General features: G+C 39.8%; 1 protein-coding gene across 2 annotated transcripts in view; it reads left to right on the top strand.

Moving 5' to 3' along the window:
• Positions 1–10,913, top strand: part of LOC110311725 (sperm-associated antigen 6) — a 110,227-nt gene extending 99,314 nt beyond the window's left edge. Inside the window, exon 10 of one of the 2 annotated variants that reach the window (XM_085832149.1) lies at positions 8,525–10,913. In XM_085832149.1, the coding sequence (XP_085688275.1) occupies positions 8,525–8,588 (64 nt within the window). In that variant the 3' untranslated portion in view covers positions 8,589–10,913. The remainder of the gene's footprint in view (positions 1–8,524) is intronic. The other variant, XM_021185223.3, reaches the window with a different exon arrangement.
• Positions 10,914–25,086: the final 14,173 nt, after the last annotated feature.

Genomic DNA, 25,086 nt, shown 5'->3' with positions numbered 1-25,086 from the left:
TCTAGGAACTTCTCCAATTCATCCAGGTTCTCCAGTTTTGTTGAGTATAGCCTTTGGTAGAAGGATCTGATGGTGTTTTGGATGTCTTCAGGATCTGTTGTTATGTCTCCTTTTTCATTTCTGATTTTGTTAATTAGGATGCTTTCCCTGTGCCCTCTAGTGAGTCTGGCTAAGGGTTTATCTATCTTGTTGATTTTCTCAAAGAACCAGCTCCTTGATTGGTTGATTCTTTGAATAGTTTTTCTTGTTTCCACTTGGTTGATTTCGCCCCTGAGTTTGATTATTTCCTGCCGTCTACTCCTCTTGGGCGAATTTGCTTCCTTTTGTTCTAGTGCTTTTAGGTATGTTGTCAAGCTGCTAATGTGTGCTCTCTCTAATTTCCTTTTGGAGGCACTCAGAGCTATGAGTTTTCCTCTTAGAAATGCTTTCATTACGTCCCATAAGTTTGGGTATGTTGTGGCTTCATTTTCATTGAACTCTAAAAAGTTCTTAATTTCTTTCTTTATTCCTTCCTTGACCAAGGTATCATTGAGAAGAGTGTTGTTCAGTTTCCACGTGAAGGTTGGCTTTCTATTATTTATTTTGTTATTGAAGATCAGCCTTAGTCCATGGTGATCTGATAGGATGCATGGGACAATTTCAATATTTTTGTATCTGTTGAGGCCTGTTTTGTGACCATTTATGTGGTCAATTTTGGAGAAGGTACCATGAGGTGCTGAGAAGAAGGTATATCCTTTTGTTTTAGGATAGAATGTTCTGTAGATATCTGCCAGATCCATTTGATTCATAATTTCTCTTAGTTTCTCTGTGTCCCTGTTTAGTTTCTGTTTCCATGATCTGTCCATTGGTGAAAGTGGTGTGTTGAAGTCTCCCACTATTATTGTATGAGGTGCAATGTGTGCTTTGAGATTTACTAAAGTTTCTTTAATGAATGTGGCTGCCTTTGTATTTGGAGCATAGATATTCAGGATTGATAGTTCCTCTTGGAGGATTTTACCTTTGATGAGTATGAAGTGTCCCTCCCTGTCTTTTTTAATGACTTTGGGTTGGAAGTCAATCTTATCAGATATTAGAATGGCTACTCCAGCTTGTTTCTTCATACCATTTGCTTGGAAAATTGTTTTCCAGCCTTTCATTCTGAGGTAGTGTCTATCTTTTTCTCTGAGATGAGTTTCCTGTAAGCAGCAAAGTGTTGGGTCTTGTTTGTGTAGCCAGTTTGTTAGTCTATGTCTTTTTATCGGGGAGTTGAGTCCATTGATATTAAGAGATATTAAGGAAAAGTAATTGTTGTTTCCTGTTATTTTTGTTGTTAAAGTTGGCATTCTGTTCTTGTGGCTGTCTTCTTTTAGGTTTGTTGAGGGATTACCTTCTTGTTGTTTCTAGGGCATGGTTCCTGTCCTTGTATTGGTTTTTTTCTGTTATTATCCTTTGAAGGGCTGGATTCCTGGAGAGATAATGTGTGAATTTGGTTTTGTCGTGGAATACTTTGGTTTCTCCATCTATGTTAATTGAGAGTTTGGCTGGGTATAGTAGCCTGGGCTGGAATTTGTGTTCTTTTAGTGTCTGTATAACATCCGTCCAGGATCTTCTGGCTTTCATAGTCTCTGGTGAAAAATCTGGTGTAATTCTGATAGGCTTGCCTTTATATGTTACTTGGCCTTTTTCTCTTACTGCTTTTAGTATTCTATCTTTATTTAGAGCATTTGTTGCTCTGATTATTATGTGTCGGGAGGTATTTCTTTTCTGGTCCAGTCTATTTGGAGTTCTGTAGGCTTCTTGTATGTTCATGGGCATCTCTTTCTTTAGATTTGGGAAGTTTTCTTCTATAATTTTGTTGAAGATGTTTGCTGGTCCTTTGAGTTGAAAATCTTCATTCTCATCCACTCCTATTATCCGTAGGTTTGGTCTTCTCATTGTGTCCTGTATTTCTTTGATGTTTTGAGTTAGGATCTTTTTGCATTTTACATTTTCCTTGATTGTTGTGCTGATGTTCTCTATGGAATCTTCTGCACCTGAGATTCTCTCTTCCATCTCTTGTATTCTGTTGCTGATGCTCGTATCTATGGTTCCAGATTTCTTTCCTAGGGTTTCTATCTCCAATGTTGCCTCATTTTGGATTTTCTTTATTGTGTCTACTTCCCTTTTTAGGTCTAGTATGGTTTTGTTCATTTCCATCATCTGTTTGGATGTGTTTTCCTGTTTTTCATTAAGGACTTCTACCTGTTTGATTAGGTTATCCTGTTTTTCTTTAAGGATTTGTAACTCTTTAGCAGTGTTCTCCTGCAATTCTTTAAGGGATTTTTGTGCTTCCTCTTTACTGTCTTCTACCTGTTTACCAGTGTTCCTTTGTATTTCTTTAAGTGTGTTATTAAAGTCCTTCTTGAAGTCCTCTACCATCATCAGGAGATATGCTTTTAGATCCGTGTCTAGCTTTTCCGGTGTGTTGGGGTGCCCTGGACTGGGCGAAGTGGGAGTGCTGGGTTCTGATGATGGTGAGTGGTCTTGGTTTCTGTTAGTAAGATTATTACGTTTACCTTTCGCCATCTGGTAATCTCTGGGGTTAGTTGTTGTCGTTGTCACTGTTTAAAGATTGGAGCAGAAGCTGTGTTCCACTCACCAGCAGTCTCAAAATCCTGTGGCGGGGGTCGTGGGTAGCTGGCGGGTATCAGCCGACCCTGCGCTCTAGCTCCCCTGGTGCTGATCTGGCCGGATGAGGCCTGTGGCCCTACTCAGGCCGGTTTCTGCTTCCCTAACTAATGCAGTCTCAGGTCCCGCGTGCAATTGGATTGGAGCAGAAGCTGTGTTCCACTCACCAGAAGTCTTAAGATCCTGTGGTGGGTGTTGTGGGTAGCTGGCGAGTGTCAGCCGACCCTGTGCCCTAGATACCCAGGTGCTTTTCTGACCGGAAGAGGCTTGTGGCCCTATGTAGGCCGGATTTCTGCCTCCCCGACCAGAGCAGTCTCAGGTCCCGCGTGATTGGACTGGAGCAGAAGCTGTGTTCCACTCACCAGCAGTCTCAAAATCCTGTGGCGGGGGTCGTGGGTAGCTGGCGGGTGTCAGCCGACCCTGCGCCCTAGCTACCCAGGTGCTTTTCTCAATTTCAAGATTTTTAGTAGCATGTTTAATAAAATAAAACAGGATAAATAAAATTTACTGACTTTTTTGGTTAACTCAAGTATCCAAACATTATACTTTCAATTTATAGTAATATAAAATTATTAATAAGTTATTTTATATTTTATATTTTATGATTTATATTGCATTTTAATTCAGAGTGCAAATTCCATTGGAAGATTTGACCTAAATTTAGATTATGAAATTTACAGTTAAAAAAGTGACTCATAAGTTATTCTAGGCCCCACAAGACAATGCTCCAAGAGGGGGAGAGTTTGGAATGCTCAGTTGTAAGTGCGATGCCTTCCTCAAACCTCTCCCCTCAGGGCTCAGACATGTATACGGAAAAGGAGGAGGAAAGCTTGTAAGAGCCAAGAGTGATGGATAAATCTGAGGACTCTGTGTCTTCCAGACACAACAATAACAACACACATACGAACTCACAAAGACCTTGGCAGCATACATAGAGCCTGCCTAGGGTCAAGCCAGAATGGTTCCAGTGCTGAGAGTGGAAGTGGACATGGGCCCTTACTCATAAGCAAAAAGCAATTGGCACTCACTTTCAAAGGAAAAAAAATTAGTGCTTTTCAGTAGAATCTCATTGGGTATATTTACCCCATGCCTTATAGTAGATGGGGAAGAGAAAATGAACTCAATGGTGTTCCTGTAGACTTTTTGTTTCATAATGCTTGTTTGGGTATCTTTTTTTTTTTTTTTTTTTTTTTGTCTTATTTGTCTTTTACTTGTGTATTATGGTTTCTGATTTTATGTCTTCATGGATTTTTATCTCTCTGTGTGTATTTCTTGTTATTATTCATTTAAAAAGTTCTCTTTTATCTGCCTGGTTGTTTTCTGAGAGAGAGAGAGAGAGAGAGAGAGGAAGGATGTGGCACTGGATGGGTGAGAAGGCAGGAAGGAGGGAAAACTGATCAGAACCTATTGTATGAGAAATATTTTTCCAATTAAAATAAGAAAACTCTCATTATAAACACATGTAAATGTTTTCTGATAATTGTATTATCAATTTCAAAAGGCAAATGCAAAGTATTTAGTTTCAATGTAAAACCGTTGCATGGAGTGTTCTTTAGTTTCCTGTGGCTAGTGGTTATGATATTACATGATTAAAAAAAATTCTAGAAAATCTACTTCTTGCATTTATATAAAAAGTATCTGTCTTACACTGGAAACATTTTAAGGGACATAGGACAGTGAAGCAAGCTTTAAAATTTGCACTAACTCAGACTAGGAGAGAAATAATTGTGAACCCTTAATTGCAAGACTATTTGGAAGAAATCCACCACTGAAAGACATTTTTTCAAGGTAGAAGGTTATGATGGTTTGTATATGCTCTGCCCAGAGAGTAGCACTATTAGGTGTGGCTCTTTTGGAGTAGGTGTGGCCTTGTTGTAGGTGTGTCACTGTGGGTGTGGGCTTTAAGACCCTCATTCTAGCTGCTTGGAAGTCAATATTTTGCTAGTAGCCTTCAGATGAAGATGTAGTATTCTCAGTTCCTCCTGCACTATGCCTGCCTGCATGCTGCCTTGCTCCCACCTTGATGATAATGGACTGAACCACTGAACCTCTAAGCCATCCCCAATTAAATGTTGTTCTTTATAAGCCTTGCCTTGGTCATGGTGTCTGTTCACAGCAGTAAAACCCTAAGACTGGGACTTGGTACTGGGAGTAGGGTATTGCTATGATAGGCCTGACCATGCTTTTGTTTGAAAGAATGTGGGCTTTGGGACTTTGGATTTGGAAAGCCATGGGATGCTTTAAGTGGGGTGTAATGGGCTATTCTAGTAGGAATTTGGACAATTTTGTTACTGAGAGTGATTTGATTTGTGTGGACCTGGCTCAAGAGGTTTCAGTGGAGAATTTCAATATGTGGCCTAGACAATGTTTTTGTGGTATTTTGGTGAAGAATGTGGCTACTTTTTGCCCTTGATTGAAGAGTCTGCCTGAGGCTAAAGTGAAGAGATTAGTTGCATTGACACTGAAAGTCTCAGAAATGCTCATCATAGACTTTGTTCTCTGGCTAAGTCTTAAGAAGAGCATTTTAAACAAGCATGGCAAGCTAAGAAATGAAAATTATAAAATATATGGTTTTAGTATTACAGAGGCATCAAAAAGTAAAATGGAGTTGAGTCCTGTGTTCTAGGAGATTGCAGATTAAGGGAGTGGGACTTTGGGGCAAGATCCTACCCAGCTAAATTTAGATCCAGGCATGGTGGTACACACCTTTAATCCCAGGAGATAAAGCCAAGCAGATCTCTGAGTTCAAGGCCAGCCTAGAACAGAGCAAGTTCTAGGTGAAGAAAAACTTAAATCCAGGCTTGGTGGACCACACCCAGTGTTTAGGAGTCAGGCATGCAGATTTCTGAGTTCCAAGTCAGTCTATGGAGCAAGTTCCAGGACAGTCAAGCTTAGGCAGTGAAGGAGTTGGAAAACAGAAAGCTGTTGATAATATAAAATAGAACAAGGGGCCATGTTCCAGCCCCAGCAAGCAGCAGAACTTGGCAACTTTGGCCATGTGGCTCTTGCTTTAGAGTCAAGCAGAGAAGGAGACTACTGGGACAATTGATGCCAGTAAGCTGGAGCTAAGAAATTAGTGATGATTAAGAAGAGACCAGCATCACTGAGATGAAATCTTCTGGGAGATGTTTTCTGAGAGCACAAAGATGATGTGTTCCAAAAATAGCCAAGGTCGTACTTCATGCTGTAGCTATACTTGGTAATGTGTAAGAGTCACCCAGGTGGTACTTGTTTTTAAGGCATGAAGGGATCATGAAGAGCAGCTGAGGCTTGGCACTGTGAGAGGCCATGGAAGGCCATTGGTGAAGGTACAGCCTCACTTGCAGTTGATGACCTAGGGCTGAAGGGGTCATGTAAAGGAGTTGAGGCTTGGCATCAAGAAGAGAACCTATAAGAGGCTATTGGTCAAGCCTAGTTGTAGCAAAAGACCTCAGTGTATTGAAGATGCCAGTACCATGGGATGATCACCCAGAACAGCAGCGGCAGTGGAGTGGGTCAACCTGAGCTTAGAATGCTACAGAGGGCAAAGCTAGAGAAGTGACCCCAACCCTTTGAAGATACACAGAAGATAATGAGTGGATCTCAGACATTGGAACAAGAAGCTGTGAGGCTGAAGTTGACTTGGGGACCCCAAGATGTTAAAGATGCCAGAGCCACAGGATGCCTGCTGAGGAAAGCTGCAAACAAGGAGTGGAACCAACCCAGGAGAAAGAAGTTTGTTGTAGTCAACAAAGATGAAAAAGGAGTTGGAGATCTGAAGACTGCTTTGACATCAGACCTGGAGATACTGTGTTTATAGTTTGCTCACTTGGTTTCCTGACTTACTTTCAGGATAATAGTTAAGTGTTTGGATGAATCTCAGAAGAGATTTTGGACTTTGGACTTTTAACATTGTTGAGAGTGCTATAGACTATGGAGGCTTTTGAAGTTTTACTAAATGTATTTTGCATTATGCTATGTTTAGGAATATCTCCCAAAGACTCAAATGTTTGAACAAGCCTATGGGGACCAGGGAGTGGACTGTGATGATTTGTATATGCTCCCCGTAGGGAGTGACACTCTTAGAACGTGTGGCCCTGTTGGAGTAGGTGTGTCACTGTCGGTGTGGGCTTTACCACCCTCATCCTAGCTGCCTGGAAGTCAGTATTCTCCTGGTAGCCTTCAGATGAAGATGTAGTATTCTCAGTTCCTCCTGCACCATGCCTGCCTGCATGCTGCCATCTTCCTGCTTTAATGATAATGGATTGAACCTCTGAACCTGTAAGTCAGCCCCAGTTAAATGTTGTCCTTTATAAGACTTCCCTTGGTCATGATGTCTGTTCACAGCAGTAAAACCCTAACTCAGACAAAGGCTTTATGAGAAAAAAACCTTCTTTAAGAGAGCTTTAGATATGTTGTATGCACTGTTTAACCTTGACTGTATATAAAGACATTATTGGAAAACAATGCAGCAGATGATTTTTCACATTTAATTAACAAATTATGGAGGTAATTAGTATAATAAAATTCATGACTTTTAAAAATAGATTTATTTCATGTATGTGAGTACACTGTCGCTGTCTTCAGACACACCAGGAGAGGGCATCAGATCCCATTACAGATGGTTGTGAACCACCATGTGATTGCTGGGAATTGAACTCAGGACCTCTGGAAGAGCAGTCTGTGCTCTTAACTGCTGAGCCATCTCTCCAGCCCAATTCATGACTTTTTAAGTAAGCATAAGTATAGTTATCAAAAAGAGGCCAAAGCAAGACCCTAACATTAGATTTTATCTAGAAACAAACTTTTTAAAATTTTATTATTTTTGAATGAATGTTTAGAAAAAATTTAAATTATATTTTTTCAGATTAAAAAATGTTTATTATATACTAGAATATCTGCCAAATATTATTTAATATAGTTTTATGCTTATTCCCATGATATATCAAATGTATTTTTGATATTTTGTTTAATTAGTTTACATTAATCTTTTATAAAATGTTTAATTTAGAAATATACATTCATATTACTATGTATGTATACCCAAGAATCAATGAAGGTGATTAATACTTTATGTTATAATAATTTTTATTAAAATTATTATTAAAATCTCTCAGTTATTATCCTTTTTAAGTAATTTTACAGAGCTGGAGTGCTGGCTCAGCAGTTGAGAGTACTGACTGCTCTTTAAGAGTATCCAGGTTCAATTCTTAACACTTATGTGGTGGTTCACAACTATTTGTAACTCCAGTGCCAGGAGATCTGATGTCTTCTTCAGTATTCTGAGGGCACAAAACATGAGTGATGTACATACATACATGCAGGTAAACACATACACACATACACACAAAATTATAAAAAGTAACATTACTTACTTGATAAAAAGTGTCTGAAATGAAATTTCATCCATGGATTGAAGGTTTTTTTTTTGTTTTTTTTTGTTTTTGTTTTTTTTTTTTTACAAAACATCTTAGTTGTCATTATACCTATTTCTTTTTAAAAAATTATTTAGTTTTATTTTATTTTATGTGTATTGATATTTTGCCTGCATGTTTGTCTTTGTTGAGGGTGTTGGATCCTGGAGTACCAGACAATTGTGAATTGCCATGTGGGTGCTGGGAATTGAACCCTGGTTCTCTGGAAGAGCAGTCAGTGCTCTTAACCACTGAGCCATCTCTGCAGTCATGTTATACATATTCTTAAGTGTTTTCCTTCTCAAGTACAGCACTGTTAGTTGGTATTCTTCATAGTCTCTAACCAAATGCATATAGCATTACTAGAAGAATGTAGTTAGAAGAGCATATATGAAGTTTTACTTATGTTAATGTTTCTTGTGTAGAATCATTTGAGTCCATCTTTGGAATTTTTTCCTATCTAATAGCAAATTTCTTTTTTTCAGGTATTATTCACCTGGATACTCCGATACACTTCTGCAGAGGGTGGACAGCTACCAACCACTGTGAACAAAGCATATTTTTATTCTCCTCAGTTTTCCAGGAGAGTGTGAATAATGTTTGTTAACATTATCTGAAAGTACATTCTTTATTCAATGTAAGATACCTTTAGATAATGTTTTCTAAATGTATGTAACAGTTTAAGGTTAGTAGTTGGACTCTATGAAGGACTAGTCATAGTCATTTGCATACATAGGAATTTCTCTAAAGATAGACTTAAAAAGACATTAAAAGGTTTAAAACACTTGCTATTGTCTTGCTGAAAAACCACATGCAAGCAGCACTAACATAGTCTTCAATTAGATGAGAGACACTGTTCAGCAACACTCAGGCCATTTCCTCATAGTAAGCACAGACATTGACAACCTGCCTTTCAAGTTACACAGAAGCACCTGGAAGAAGAGCTGAAAAATGAACCTGACGACAGGGCATTGCAACCCTTGTGGAAGAGGTTTGGATGCTAATGCAGAAGCTATGATAGGCTGTTAGGTTTGGTTTTCTAAGAATTTAGGCAGTTCTACGCATTGTCACTGGTTTTGCAGCCCTTCTCCCTCTCCCTGAAGGGTCCCAAGCATTGCATTCTGGAATCAGTGCTCCCATTTTTTCTTGAGGTTTCATACTCAAAGGCATGGAACCTTTGGCCACAGTGTTTTCCTGGCTTAGGCTCACATTACCAAATGCCCAAGTCATGTTTTCCGATGTTGATATCATTTGAGTGGAACACACCAGACTCAGACTTTATTCACATTTTATATTAGATGTAGTAATGGGGTCAAAGAAGATTTCAATAAAGTGTTAAAAACGGCATTAGAATGGTCCCTTTTAATTTTTTCTATCTAGTGACTTTCTGACACAGGAATCTATCTTTGAACTCAGGAGCCTTAGATTGTTGATATCTGTGTGTCTTTGAGCCTAAAGGGATATTCCTGAAGGTGTCATCTGAAAGCCTGCAGAAGAGGTGCAGGTCAGCCTAGACCACCTCAGGCTACAGTGAAGCCCAGCCTAGAAACCTAGTTTCTCGTTTCCTTCTTGGACTTTGATTTTTCATCGAAAGGAAAGTCTTGGTTTAGCCTGCACATTTTCTGGTCTCTTCTGTCATCAGTTTTCAACAATGTACATCTTTGTTGAAACTGTTCAAACTTCTTTATGACCTTTACTTCAAACTGTTTTTTACTGATGTCAAATTAGAATCGCTAGTCATCACATAGGTAAATGTAATGTGTCACTCTCCTTTTGATGTCCCCAACAGTGCATAACTACTACCCTTTTAGGGACCCATGCTGTAGCTAAGTGTCCAAGGATTACTATGACATTTTCCCCTGAATTGATTAGGCTCCTTTCTTTATAGAAAGCTTCATATATATGGATACTGGCAAAGGCTATTTAGAATCCATGCATATATTGGCACCCGTCCCTGCTCCTAGTTAGAGAGAGCTGTGGGCAGCATTATGAGTTCTGCCTTTTGTACCGAGCTTCACTTTGGCAGAGATTTCAACTCAGCGATGACATTTAGGTCTTCGTGATATACCCAAAAGGCATTCTCCTTCTTTACAAAACTATCATGGGTGAAAGACTAACATCAGAGTCCTTAAGGGGCTTCTCTGTTAAGTCTGCTCATCTGGAAAAAACCTTATGCCTAACTTTAATGTAGTCATGATCTGGCTTACCTAGTCTAACAGGCAGTAAGATCTTTAGGGTTTGTGTGTACACTACTGTAGATGACTATGTGGGTTTGCCACGTAGCATTCGTTCATTAATATCCGAGCATCTGACAGTGTTTGCCCTTAGTCCATTAATGCCAATACTGAGTGTGACATCTGGACTGTTAATTCTTATCTGAAAATCAGTTTGTCCTAGAAGGGCCATGGCCATGCATGCCCATAGACAGGGTGGCCATGTATATCACTGGGTCAGGACCCCCACGGTAATGCCAGTCTGATCATACACATACAAGGATTTTGATATGTGTATAAGTCCCAGGCCACGTGCATTGGTGAGGACCTGCTTGATTTCAAAGACCTTTGTGTTCATTTCCATAATAAAGTTCTCTTGCTCCTCAATTTGTGAATAAAGGGGTTTCATAAAGACAGAGAAATCAGATATCTAGAGTCTACAGAAACATTAGGCTCTGAGGAACTCCAGAGCCTGATGTTGGGCTGACAGAAACAGCCTGTTTCCTCTCTGGGCCTTTGGAGAGGTGAAGCTAGAGTATTTGACTTTCCTTAAAGATTTGAAACTTTTTTCTTGAAACTTTCTCTAGGAGGGTAAGTTGCAGTCATGTTCTTCCACACAATCTTCCTATGTGCATCCACCCAGCACTAGGTCATCCATACATTGCCATGTTGGTCCACTGGGAAGGCTTTTAAACCAGAGGCCAATGCAATGTGAAAATGTTGGAGAAAATTTGAATCTCCAAGGCATTCTGGTTCAGTTCAACTGGCCCTAATCAACATTTTCAGGATTTCCCTCTGAAAAGCAAATATTGGTTGACTCTGATGGGCATGGTGGATATAGTAGAAGGAACAATTAAGGCCTAGACATGAAAGGAAGGCAGCTCCAGTGGGGTAGAGGCCTATGAGAGTGTCAGGAGAGTGTTAGGGACAACTGAATGCAGTGTAATGGTGGTCTGGCCTACCAATTATACACTCTGAACTAGCTGATAGGCTTTTATTCCTGTCTTCTGACTGGCAGATGTATGTTTTTGGACAACTGGCATGGTTGGAGGATTTCATAATCCAAGTAATTTCAGTTGCTCTTGACCCCAATTTGTGCCTTGCAAGGGATGAAATACTATTTTTTTCTCCAATTTTTTATTAGGTTTTTACTTCATTTACATTTCAAATGCTATCCTGAAAGTCCCCTATACCCGCCCTCCCCTTCCCTACCCACTCACTCCCACTTCTTGGCCCTGGTGTTTCCCCTGTACTGGGGAATATAAAGTTTGCAAGACCAAGGGGCCTCTCCTCCCAATGATGGCCAACTAGGCCATCTTCTGCTAAAAATGCAATTAGAGACACAAGCTCTGGGGGTACTTGTTAGTTCATATTGTTGTTCCACCTATAGGGTTGCAGACCCCTTCAGCTCCTTGGGTACTTTCTCTAGCTCTTCCATTGGGAGCCCTGTGTTCCATCCAATAGATGACAATGAGCATCCACTTCTGTGTTTGCCAGGCACTGGCTTAGCCTCACAAGAGATAGCTATATCAGGGTGTCTTCAGCAAAATCTTGCTGGCGTATGCAATAGTGTCTGTGTTTGGTGCCTGATTATGGGATGGACCCCTGGATGGGGCAGTGTCTGGATGGTCCACCCTTTTGTCTCAGCTCCAAACTTTGTCTCTGTAACCTCTTCTATGGGTGTTTGGTTCCCAATTCTAAGAAGGGGCGAATTGTCCACACTTTGCTCTTCCTTCTTCTTGAATTTCATGTGTTTTGCAAATTGTATCTTGGGTATTCTAAGTTTCTGGGCTAAAATCCACTTATCAGTGAGTGCATATCATGTGAGTTCTTTTGTGATTGGGTTACCTCACTCAGGATGATACCCTCCAGATCCATCCATTTGCCTAGGAATTTTATAATTCATTGTTTTTAATAGCTGAGCAGTACTCCATTGTGTAAATGTACCACATTTTCTGTATCCATTCCTCTGTTGAGAGACATCTGGGTTCTTTCCAGCTTCTGGCTATTATAAATAAGGCTGCTATGAACATAGTGGAGCATGTGTCCTTCTTACCGGTTGGAACATCTTCTGGATATATGCCCAGGAGAGGTATTGCGGGATCCTCCGGTAGTACTATGTCCAAGTTTCTGAGGAACCACCAGACTGATTTCCAGAGTGATTGTAACAGCTTGCAATCCCACCAACAATGGAGGAGTGTTCCTCTTTCTCCACATCCTCACCAGCATCTGCTGTCACCTGAATTTTTGATCTTAGCCATTCTGACTGGTGTGAGGTGGAATCTCAGGGTTGTTTTGATTTGCATTTCCCTGATGATTAAGGATGTTGAACATTTTTTCAGGTGCTTCTCAGCCATTGGATATTCCTCAGTTGAGAATTTTCTGTGCCCCATTTTTTAATGGGGTTATTTGGTTTTCTGGAGTCCATCTTCTTGAGTTCTTTATATATATTGAATATTAGTCCCCTATAGGATTTAGGATTAGTAAAGATACTTTCCCAATCTATTGGTGGCCTTTTTGTCTTATTGACTGTGTCTTTTGCCTTACAGAAGCTCTGCAATTTTATGAGGTCTCATTTGTCGATTCTCGATCTTACAGTACAAGCCATTGCTGTTTTATTCAGGAATTTTTCCACTGTGCCCATATCTTCAGGCTTTTCCCCACTTTCTCCTCTATAAGTTTCAGTGTCTCTGGTTTTATGTGGAGTTCCTTGATTTACTTAGACTTGACCTTAGTACAAGGAGATAAGAATGGATCAATTTGCATTCTTCTACATGATAACCTCCAGTTGTACCAGTAGCATTTGTTGAAAATGCTGGTTTTTTTTCCCCCACAGGATGGTTTTAGCTACCTTGTCAAAGATCAAGTGACGATAGGTGTGTGGGGTCATTTCTGGGTCTTCAATTCTATTCCATTGGTATACTTGTCTGTTGCTATACCAGTACCATGCAGTTTTTATCACAATTGCTCTGTAGTACAGCTTTAGGTCAGACATGGTGATTCCACAGGAGATTCTTTTATCATCAGCGTTTTTGCTATCGTAGGTTTTTTGTTATTCCAAATGAATTTGCAAATTGCCCTTTCTAATTTGTTGAAGAATTGAGTTGGAATTTTGATGGGGATTGCATTGAATCTGTAGATTGCTTTCGGCAAGATAGCCATTTTCACTATATTGATTCTGCCAATCCATGAGCATGGACGATCTTTCCATCTTCTGAGATCTTTGATTTCTTTCTTCAGAGACTTGAAGTTCTTATCATACAGATCTTTCACTTCCTTAGTTAGAGTCACACCAAGGTATTTTATATTATTTGTGAATATTGTGAAAGGTGTTGTTTCCCTAATTTCTTTCTCTGCCTGTTTATCCTTTGTGAGGAGAAAGGCCACTGATTTGTTTGAGTTAATTTTATATCCAGCCACTGCACTGAAGCTGTTTATCAGGTTTAGGAGTTCTCTGGTAAAATTTTTAGGGTCACTTATATATACTATCATATCATCTGCAAATAGTGATATTTTGACTTCTTCCTTTCCAATTTGTATCCCCCGATCTCCTTTTGTTGTGGAATTGCTCTGGGTAGGACTTCAAGTACTATATTGAATAGGTAGGGAGAAAGTGTGCAGCCTTGTTTAGTCCCTGATTTAGTGGGATTGCTTCCAACTTCTCACCATTTACTTTGATGATGGCTACTGGTTTGCTGTAGATTGCTTTTATTATGTTTATGTATGGGCCTTGAATTCCTGTTCTTTCCGAGACTTTTATCATGAAGGGGTGTTGGATTTTGTCAAATGCTTTCTCAGCATCTAACGAGATGATCATGTTGTTTTTTGTGTTCGAGTTTGTTTATATAGTGGATTACATTGATGGATTTCCATATATTAAACCATCCCTGGATCCCTGGGATGAAGCCTACTTGGTCACGATGGATGATAATTTTGATGTGTTCTTGGGTTCTGTTTGAGAGGATTTTATTGAGTATTTTTGCATCGATATTCATAAGGGAAATTGGTCTGAAGTTCTCTGTCTTTGTTGGGTCTTTATATGGTTTAGGCATCAGAGTAATTGTGGCTTCATAGAATGAGTTGGGTAGAGTACCTTCTGCTTCTATTTTGTGGAATGGTTTGAGAAGAACTGGAATTAGATCTTCTTTGAAGGTCTCGTAGAACTCTGCACTAAACCCATCTGGTTCTGGAATTTTTTTTTTTTTTGGTTGGGAGACTATTATCCTGATTTAACTTTGGTACCTGGTATTTGTCTAGAAATTTGTCCATTTCATCCAGGTTTTCCAGTTTTGTTGAGTATAGGCTTTTGTAGTAGGATCTGATGGTGTTTTGGATTTCCTCAGGATCTGTTGTTATGTCTTCCTTTTCATTTCTGATTTTGTTAATTAGGATGCTGTCCCTGTGCCCTCTAGTGAGTCTGGCTAAGGGTTTATCCATCTTATTGATTTTCTCCAAGAACCAGCTCCTGGTTTGGTTGATTCTTTAAGTAGTTCTTTTTGTTTCTGCTTGGTTGTTTTTGCCCCTGAGTTTGTTTATTTCTTGCCATGTACTCCTCTTGTGTGAATGTGCTTCCTTTTGTTCTAGAGCCTTTAGGTGTGCTGTCAAGTTGCTAGTGTATGCTCTCTCTAGTTTCTTTTTGGAGGCACTCAGAGCTATGAGTTTTCCTCTCAGGAATATTTTCATTGTGTCCCATAAGTTTGGGTATGTTGTGGCTTCATTTTCATTAAACTCTAAAAAGTCTTTAATTTCTTTCTTTATTTCTTCCTTGACCAAGGTATCATTGAGGAGAGTATTGTTCAGTTTCCACGTGAATGTTGGCTTTGTATTATTTATGTTGTTATTGAAGATGAGCCTTAGTCCATGGTGATATGATAGGATGCATGGGACAATTTCAATATTTTTGTATCTGTTGAGGCCTGTTTTGTGACCAATTATATGGTCAATTTTGGAGAAGGTACCATGAGGTGCTGAGAAGAAGGTATATCCTTTTGTTTAAGGATAAAATGATCTATAGATATCTGTTAAATCCATTTGTTCCATAACTTCTGTTAAGTTTCACTGTGTCTCTGTTTAGTTTCTGTTTCCAGGATCTGTCCATTGCTGAGAGTGGGGTGTTGAAGTCTTCCACTATTACTTTTAGAGGTGCAATGTGTGCTTTGAGCTTTACTAAATTTCCTTAATGAACGTGGCTGCCTTGCATTTGGAGCATAGATATTCAGAATTGAGAGTTCATCTGGGAAGATTTTACCTTTGATAAGTATGAAGTGCCCCTCCTTGTCTTTTTGATAACTTTGGGTTGGAAGTCGATTTTATTCGATATTAGAATGGCTACTCCAGCTTGTTTCTTCAGACCATTTGCTTGGAAAATTGTTTTCCAGCCTTTCACTCTGAGGTAGTGTCTTTCTTTTTCCCTGAGATGGGTTTCCTGTAAGCAGCAAAATGTTGTGTCCTGTTTGTGTAGCCAGTCTGTTAGTCTGTGTCTTTTTATTTTGGGAATTTAGTCCATTGATATTAAGAGATATTAAGGAAAAGTAATTGTTGCTTCCTGTCATTTTTGTTGTTAGAGTTAGAATTCTGTTCTTCTGGCTGTCTTCTTTTAAGGTTGTTGAAGTATTACTTTCTTGCTTTTTCTAGGGCATAGTTTCAGTCCTTCTATTGGTGTTTTCTTGCTCTTATCCTTTGAAGGGCTGGATTCGTGGAAAGATATTGTGTGAATTTGGTTTTGTCATGGAATACTTTGGTTTCTCCATGTATGGTAATTGAGACTTTTGCTGGGTATAGTATCCTGGGCTGGCATTTGTGTTCGCTTAGTGTCTGTATAACATCTTTCCAGGATCTTTTGACTTTCATAGTCTCTGGTGAGAAGTCTGAAGTAATTCTAATAGGCCTGCCTTTATATGTTACTTGACCTTTTTTCCCTTATTGCTTTTAATATTCTGTCTTTATTTAGTGCATTTGTTGTCTGATTATTATGTGTTGGGAAGAATTTCTTTTCTGGTCCAGTCTATTCGGAGTTCTGTAGGCTTCTTGTATGTTCATGGGTATATCTTTGGGAAGTTTTCTTCTATAATTTTGCTCTAGATATTTTCTGGCCCTTCTGTTGAAAATCTTCAGTCTCATCTACTCCTATTATCCGTATGTTTGGTTCTCATTGTGTCCTGGATTTCTTGGATGTTTTGAGTTAGGATTTTTTTTTGCACTTTGCATTTTCTTTGATTGTTGTGTCCATGTTTTGTATGGAATCTTCTGCACCTGAGATTCTCTCTTCCATCTCTTGTATTCTGTTGTTGATGCTCACATCTGTGGTTCCTGATTTCTTTCCTATCTGGTTTCTATCTCCAGAGTTGTTTCCCTTTGTTTTTTTTTGTTTTTGTTTTTTTTTTTTTTTTTTTTTTTTTTTTTTTTTATTGTTTCTATTTCCATTTTCAGATCCTGGATGGTTTTGTTCAATTCCATCACCTGCTTGGTAGTGTTTTCCTGTACCTCTCTAAGGGATTTTGTGTTTCCTCTTTAAAGGCTTCTAGCTGTTTACCTGTGTTTTCCTTTATTTCCCTCTTAAAGTCCTCCATCGTCATCATGAGTAGTGACTTTAGATCCATGCCTTGTTTTTCTGGTGTGATGGTGTATCCAAGACTTGCTTAGGTGGGAGAGTTTGGTTCTGATGATGCCAAGTAACCTTGGTTTCTGTTGCTTCTGGTCCTATGCTTGCCTCCTGTCATCTGATTATCTCAAGTGCTTGCTGACCTTAATATATCTGATTGGAGCCTGTCCTTCCTATAATCCAAGTTGATTCAGGACTTCTCAGAGCCCAGCTTTCTCTGTGATCCTTTGATTGTGAGCTCCTGTGAACCTGCATATCTGGGTGGGTCAGAGTTGTTGGAAGTCAAGCTTCCTTTGAGACCCTGAAATACTGGTGTGACCCAGCTCCTGTTATCCTGGGATCCTGTTGTCCTAAGATCCTGGGTGTGTTACAGTGCCTAGAAGTGCTGTCTCCTTTGAGGACTGTAAAACTGTCTGGTTAGTGATCCAGATCTCGTGGAGAGTCCTCTGGGGACTGTGGGGGTGTCCGCCTACTCTGCGCCCAAGGTGACCCGGTGTTGGTGCCAACTGGAAGGGAGTTTGAAATACTATTTTTAATGAATCACCTGTTTCTTGGCTTTAGATCTATTACCGTTGGGGCTAACATTCTGTGCCGGTCTAGGATTGTCTTAAACTCATACTCTACACAATCTTGAAAGGAAATGTAGGTCCCTATTGTGGCATCTCTATGAGACTATAGAGATGTCATTCTTCTCTTTGAGGGGACCCCAAGAGTCATGATGTTTGCTTCTGGATTCCCTAGGATCAGGGCTACTTGGCCATGGGGGTTGAAAATTACCTGGGCCTGCAGCTTTCCCAGTAGGTCTTGACTCACTAGAGCCACTGGATAACTAGAGAGGTATAGGGATTTGATGATTTTATGGCTGCCTAAATTACCTTTCTCCATGAGAGATGGCCCAAGGGTTGAGTGGAATGTTCTACTCTGGTACTACCATGAAGTCAATGGCCTTGCCACCTACTGTCATTTAGATTAAAGGTCCTTGTGGGCCTAACAAAATGGTCTGGCCCAGTCCTCTTCACTGTTTATTTTTTCATGACAGCCATACTAGCACAGTCATCTTTCTAGGCCTCAGCTTGGTGCTGTACTGGCTGCTTCTGCCTTTGAAGTCAGCATCCCTTTGTCCATGAGCAGCTGGTTAAGAAGTGGGGACACTCATTCTTCCTGTAGCCTTTTTGGCAGTGGTGAGCACATTGGTTCTGTTCCAATCTTGTGTCAGAATGAGGCAGGCTTTCTTGTTTGTTGATTCCTTGTGGCTTTTACTTCAACCTGGCAGGACTTTTTCTGGGCTTGTTTGTGCCATCCTACCGGGACAGCAGCAAACAGATCCACCTTCTGTGTTTGTCATCCTGCCTCTCACCAGGATTCTTGGTATCAGTTGATGAACATTTTCATTGTAACCTCTAATTGGCTGGTGTTCCTTCTAATGAACCTCTCTAATTTCTGTAGTTTTCCATACTACCCCTCAAATGGTCTTTACTTTGAGTTGTGTCTCCCTATCATCCTCTTCCCTCACCCTTCTTGATAATTTTTAAATTATTATGTTTCTTTTAGGGATTAAAGGGATCGTTATAGTATTACTTATAATTATTGCATTTACCAGTTGGTTCAAAACCTTTTCTACCACCAAGGCTCAGGGAACATCATGGAAGAGGAGTCAGAAAGAGTTTAATAGCTGGAGAACCGGGAGGAATACATTGACATCACCTGGTTATTACACACAGGAACTCTAGCAGTTATGGATACCAGCACAAGACCTACACAAGAATAATAGTCCAGTAAAAAGCCCAGCATAGTTGAGATATCTGATCACCAGGTCCACTCTTTACTGAGCAGCTGTTGCCAGCTGATAATTTCTGTGGGAGAGGGAGTCATTCTTTCTAAGGATGTATTCACAGGTGTGCTTCTCATGCTCTAATGAAAGGCCTCACACACACGCTCATATTGACTTAGTGGGTTATAATGAAAAGGCATGATGTTACATGAGCAGTTTTGCAGGGGGGTGTATGGAAGATGTTGGAAGAGAGAGATGGGGGTGGGTATGGTCATATTTCATTTCCTGCAATATGAAGTTCTCAAAAATTAATAATTAAAACCAGTTGAGGTGGTGCAAATGTTTATAATCCCAGCACTCAGGAGGCAGAGGAAGGCATCTCTGAACTCTAGGACAGGATAGCCTTGTCTGCAGAGTAAGTTCTAGGATACACACACACACACACACACACACACACACACCAATCCTGTTTTGAAATATCCCTGAAAAGTTAGAATTAAAGTAAAAATAATCCGTGAATTTGAGAAGTGGATTTGTGAGGCATATAGCAAGAGTTGGAGTGTGAAAAGAGTTGATGTCACTGTATCATTGTGTACATATGTGAAGTCCTTAAAAGTAAATAAAATTAATAATGAAGGGTTGGTTTAACTGATTTCATAAACTTCAATAAGTCATTTTCAAAAGGTTTAATGTGAAAGATGAAAAACTTCAAATCATCACTTCAGATATCATAACACAAAAGAATTGTCTTTAAGAAGCCGGGTGTGGTGGCGCATGCCTTTAATCCCAGCACTCGGGAGGCAGAGGCAGGGGGATTTCTGAGTTCGAGGCCAGCCTGGTCTACAAAGTGAGTTCCAGGACAGCCAGGGCTATACAGAGAAACCCTGTCTCGAAAAACCAAAAAAAAAAAAAAAAAAAAAAAGTTTACATATAGGGCTAGAGAGATGGTTTGGCAATTATGAGCACTGGCTGTTCTTCAAGGGGTCCTGAGTTCAGTTCCCAGCATTGACATGGTGGCTCACAATCATCTATAAAGGGATCTGATGACCTCTTCTGGAGTGCAGGTATACATGTAGATAGAGTATTCATCAATCAATCAATCTAAAAAAAAAAAAAAACCCAAAACCAAAAAACCAAAAAACAGAACTTGGCATATTCCAGTGTCTAGAAAACACTGCAAAGGTATATTCATGGCATATGTGATTTAAATGAAAACCCCTAAAGTCACAGGAGTCTCCCTGTTTTGTAGGGCCCAGAGTTTTCACTTTTCTTTTTGTTAATTTCAGTGGATTTGGGAAAGGTATTTTCTCAGTGGATAATTTAAAATTCAATGTAAAATGTTATTGAATTCTTTTCATTAATAACTGATGTATTTTCTATAGTAGATCTTCAGATAAATGTCAAAGTGAGAATATTAAGGTCAATGGATTTGACATAGATATTTATACAATAGAGAAAGCTTCTAATTTTTCCGTGCTTACAATTTATAGTAACCTATTCTTGGTAAAATTTATACTGAGACAAAATCTCTCAACTTATGAGTCATCCCTTTGAGGGTTCCATATTATTCTAATATGCATTCTGATGTCAGAGACACACAGTTAGCCACTTCTTGTTCTTCAGAACCTACAGTAGTGTGCAGTGTCTGCACACCCCAATGTGGCTTTGGGGTTGGACTAAGTGTGCTTCTTCTATTGACAGTTCTTGGCAGAAACCATGACACAGAGACATGCAAAAGCTTTTCAAGCTTCACCCTGTAGTGGTAAATATTTAAAGTCTACTCTATGCTCCCAGTGGATGCGCACATGGTTATGCACCCACCCAAGAGCCAAGGATTCATGAATGAAAGATACACACACAACCTTTACCTTTATATTTTAATATGCCTTAACTAGCTCAATGGTTGGGCTGAACTTCCACGTGGCTAACGCACTCCCCTCTGATATTCTCAAGTTATTACTTTCTAAAATCTGTACTTGATCTCTGCTACCCTGGGCCCAATTGGGGGAAGTGGTACCAGGGGCCACTTTTTCTGATTCTTACATGGCTGGTTCTCTGTCATCCACAGCTTTCATGTCTGTGTTCTCTTCCTTCCTTCTGCCCTGGCGATTCTCATTCTGCGTTCCTCTCTGGGAATCCTCAAAGTTCTGCCTCTGTCCTCCTACCCAGCTATCGGCTACTGACTTTTTATTGGCCAGTCAGAAAGCCAACTGTTGGCAGGGACCAGCAGTGGACATATGAATTCCCATGTAAGCACAAATCAAATTCCCAACACACCCAGAAACAAACAACTTAATAAAACAAAACAAAACAAAAACAATATCTAACTGAAACCATGCCAAAATCTGCTCACAGCTGTGAAGACTTATTTAGGCCATGCCAGTATTAAGGGAAAAAAAAACAAAAACAAAACAAACAAACAAACAAAAAAACAGCAGAGGGCTGATTCCTTTCTTAAGATTCCTGGATCAAAAATCTCTCAATGGGGAACTTTGCAGATAACTATCCATCTGTAAACAAAATGAGATGTGTTGAATTATCTGTCAGATCTTATTTGTCTTCAGTTCAGATCATCTTACAGACATAGATACAGTGTTCTTCCCCACTTCATTAGGAACCATAAAAGAAGAGTTCTGAGCTGAATGTTTGCTCTACAGAACTATTTAATACCCTCTGACCTTAATCCTAATCCTATAAGATCCAACTTTCTAGAAGAAGGGAGGAGGAAATTAGAAGGAAGAGGAGGATGAGGATGAGAAGAAGAAAGACAGAAGAAGAAGAAGAAGAAGAAGAAGAAGAAGAAGAAGAAGAAGAAGAAGAAGAAGAAGAAAGAAGTAGAAGATGCAAGAACAATTTTAAAGTAAGCATTCTCTTTGTCCACCTTCTCAAATTAATATTCTGAAAGCAAGCGGGCACCATACCCACTCAGAATGGATGATTTACCACGTATACCCATTTAGAGAATGAAGAATGTTCTTTTACCTTGGCCTATTTAGGTTTAGCAACTGAAAAGTAAAAACAAAAGCTTCGGTGCTAAAAATGATGGGTGGTTAGAAATAAAAGCAGAGAGCTAGGAGGAAAACATAGGGAAAATCAGTCTTGGTCATTACGATCCAGCAGAACCCTTCTCTCTGGACTCCCAGTTAAGCTGTTACTTTCTTTGTGGGGTTGCCAGGAAAGCCATGATGCTGAGGCAACTCCCTATTTCCTCTACTGCTTGGGTGTTGCAGTGCTGGAACCCCCGACCTAGTGTGTATTTCTTTCTAATTCTGAGCCTAACCCACAGCCTCACAGCTGGGCTCCTGTCATTTCACCCCTGTTCCCATCAACCTACCCTCAGGTGCCTTCATTTAGCTATTCCCTTCTCAAGGGTCCAAGAGTCAGGTGTTAGGTGAGTTAACTACCAGGTAAGGGAATAGCTGTCACTATGGATCACTCCCAGGTGTGTTGAGAAGGGAATATTTCTTCCCTCACTCTATTCCCCCACATATCTGTCAGATTCTTGAGGTCCTGTTAACCACATCTCTGTGTTGATATTCAGCCCTGTGCTTTCTAGCTGTTTCTTCTCAAAGAGTTTTCTAGGAAGAAGTGACTGTCTTCGGAAGCCTGCTTTTCCTTTCCTTACCTACCCATGTTCCTATTAACCTGGCTTCAATTCCTTCCCTGGAAGAAATAGTTTCACTCTCAAAACTTCTCATGTACACTTAAGGCTCTTAGGTGGTCTTGAGATGTTAGAGGTGGGCTGGTCTTGAGAGGTCAGAGCTGCTGGCAATATAGATTGACTATCATTCAGAAATCACTGCTTTCTTCCACACACTTGCACAGATAGTGATGCGATTGAGGACTATTACCCAAGAGCTACCTTGTGATTCTTCCTGCTCCTTGATCCCAAGGCCATAAGAGTAGTGAATTCACAACCCTTTACACTTCTTCCTCTATACAGTTGGAATCATTGTCTAGGAGAAATATTTCTACCAGCAAATGAATTTCACAATTTCATGCACAGTACCTACTTAGCATAGAAAAGGCTCAGAAATTAAACATTTTCAATTTCAGCAACCTGGTTTCAGCAATTACAATTTGATATTTTTTTTCAGTTTTTCTAGGTTCTCCCAATGATATAAAACTTCAATGGTTAGATAAATAAATGTAGAATGCAAGTTAAAGATTTCAGCTACTATGTCTTCAGTATTTCTTCAGACCTACTATGTGGGTATCAGATAAAAGTCAATCTATATATAAACTGTGTGTGTATGTGTATCAATCATATATATGATACATGTGCATACAAAGTATAACACATATATGAAGTAATCCTAATACTTTTCTTCCTTAACAAAACCATGAAATTCAACATTAAATGATGATTAACATGCTACTACATTACAAGACCACCTCATTAATGAACACAGAAGACTATACCAAGTATAGTCTACATTAACCTGATAATTGTTCACTGTAACCACTAAGAGGGATCAGGATGCAATTTTCTAGTCTTTATAACATGACATCCCTTACTTTGGAGAGAGCAGGATTGCAGTGATCTGGTCCATATATCAGAGGTGTCATTTAAGAGCAGAATCTCTGAGTTTTCAGTACTAGTCACCAAACAGCATGCCATGAGACTCATTGCCACTCTCACCTACTGTGGCAGTACACGTGAGCACGGTTCTTCAAAGATAGGCTAATTGCCAGTACCACTGAAGAGTTACACAGCAATCTGTTCTTCCTTGCTTTAGCATTGTGGTAGGCTTCTGCTACTGTGACTTATCCAACAACACAGTGTGTCAAACCACTCAACACTGCTGCCCAGTTGCTGCTGAGAAAATTCTTAAAGAGAAATATTTTCAGTCCTGTGGTGCTTTGCATGGTCATAGATAATCTGTAGGATATCACAGAGACACATCCAGAATCCAGGTCCTGGGTGTTAGTGATGACTCTTTCTTTTTCTTTCTTTCTTTCTTTCTTTCTTTCTTTCTTTCTTTCTTTCTTTCTTTCTTTCTTCCTTCCTTCCTTCCTTCCTTCCTTCCTTCCTTCCTTCCTTCCTTCCTTTTTCTTTCTTTCTTTCTTTCTTTCTTTCTTTCTTTCTTTCTTTCTTTCTTTCTCTCAATTTCTTTTTTTAAAATTGGACATTTTTTGTTTACATTTCAAATGTTATCCCCTTTTCCAATTTCCCCTCTGCAAACACCCATCCCATCCCTCCTTACCCTGCTTCTATGAGGGTGATCCCCCACCCATCCACCCTAGCATTCCTTACACTGGGGCATCGAGACTTCATAGGACCAAGGGCCTCCCCTCCCAATGACTCCAGATAAGGCCCCTTTAGCTCCTTCAGTCCTTCTCCTAACTCCTCCACTGGGGTCCCAGTGCTCAGTTCGATGGTTGGCTGCCAGCATCCACAACTGTATTGGTTAGGATCTGGCAGAGCCTGTCAGGAAACAGCTGTATCAGGCTCCTGTCAGCAAGCACTTCTTGGCATCAGCAATAGTGTCTGGGTTTGGTGTCTGCATGTGGGATGGATCCCCAGGTGGAACAGTCTCTGGATAGCCTTTCCTTCAGTCTCTGTGAGTTGCTTAATATCTTGTCCTTTCTTTGGTGCAGGTATCTTCCGTATGTTGGAGCTTTCCTTCCAGTATCCTCTGTAGGGCTGGCTTGGTAGATAGATACTGTTTGAATTTGGTTTTGTCCTGGAATATTTTACTTTCTCCATCTATGTTGATTGAGAGTTCTGCTGGGTATAGTAGCCTGGGCTGGCATATGTGTTTTCTTAGAGTCTGTGCAACCTCTGACCAGGCTCTTCTGGCTTTCATAGTCTCTGTTGAGAAGTCTGGTGTAATTCTATTAGGTCTATCTTTGTATGTTTCTTGGCCTTTTCCCTTGCAGCTTTTAATATTCTTTCTCTGCTCTGTGCATTTAGTGTTTTGATAATCATGTAACAAGAAGATTTTCTTTTCTGGTCCCATTTATTTGGTGTTCTATAGGCTTCTTGTACCTTTATGACCATCTCTTTCTTTAGGTTGGGGAAGTTTTCTTCTATGATTTTCTTGAAGACATTTTTAGGTCCTTTGAGCTGGGAATCTTCGTTCTTCTCTATTTCGATTGTTCTTAGATTTGGTCACTTCATTGTGTCCTGAATTTCCTGGATGCTTTGGGATAGGAGTTTTTTATGTTTTGAATTTTCTTTGACAGTTGTGTCAATCTCTTCTACTGTATCTTCTACACCTGAGATTCTCTCTTCTCTCTCTTGTATTCTGTTGGTAATATTTACATCTGTAATTCCTGACCTCTTTCCTAGGTTTTCCATTTCCAGGTTTGCCTCCATTTGTCTTTCCTTTGTTTCTACTTCCACTTTTAGGTCTTGGATCACTTTATTCAATTCCTTCACCTGTTTATCTGTGTTTTCCTTTATTTTTTTCAGTGAGTTATTGATCTCCTCCTTAAAGGGCTCTATTACCTTCATGA

This window comes from Mus caroli, unplaced genomic scaffold (genome assembly GCF_978045245.1).
Source record: "Mus caroli unplaced genomic scaffold, Mus_caroli_1 scaffold_17, whole genome shotgun sequence".
Taxonomy (NCBI): domain Eukaryota; kingdom Metazoa; phylum Chordata; class Mammalia; order Rodentia; family Muridae; genus Mus; species Mus caroli.
Note: the sequence above shows the minus strand (reverse complement) of the source record. Positions and strands in the feature narration are given on the sequence as shown.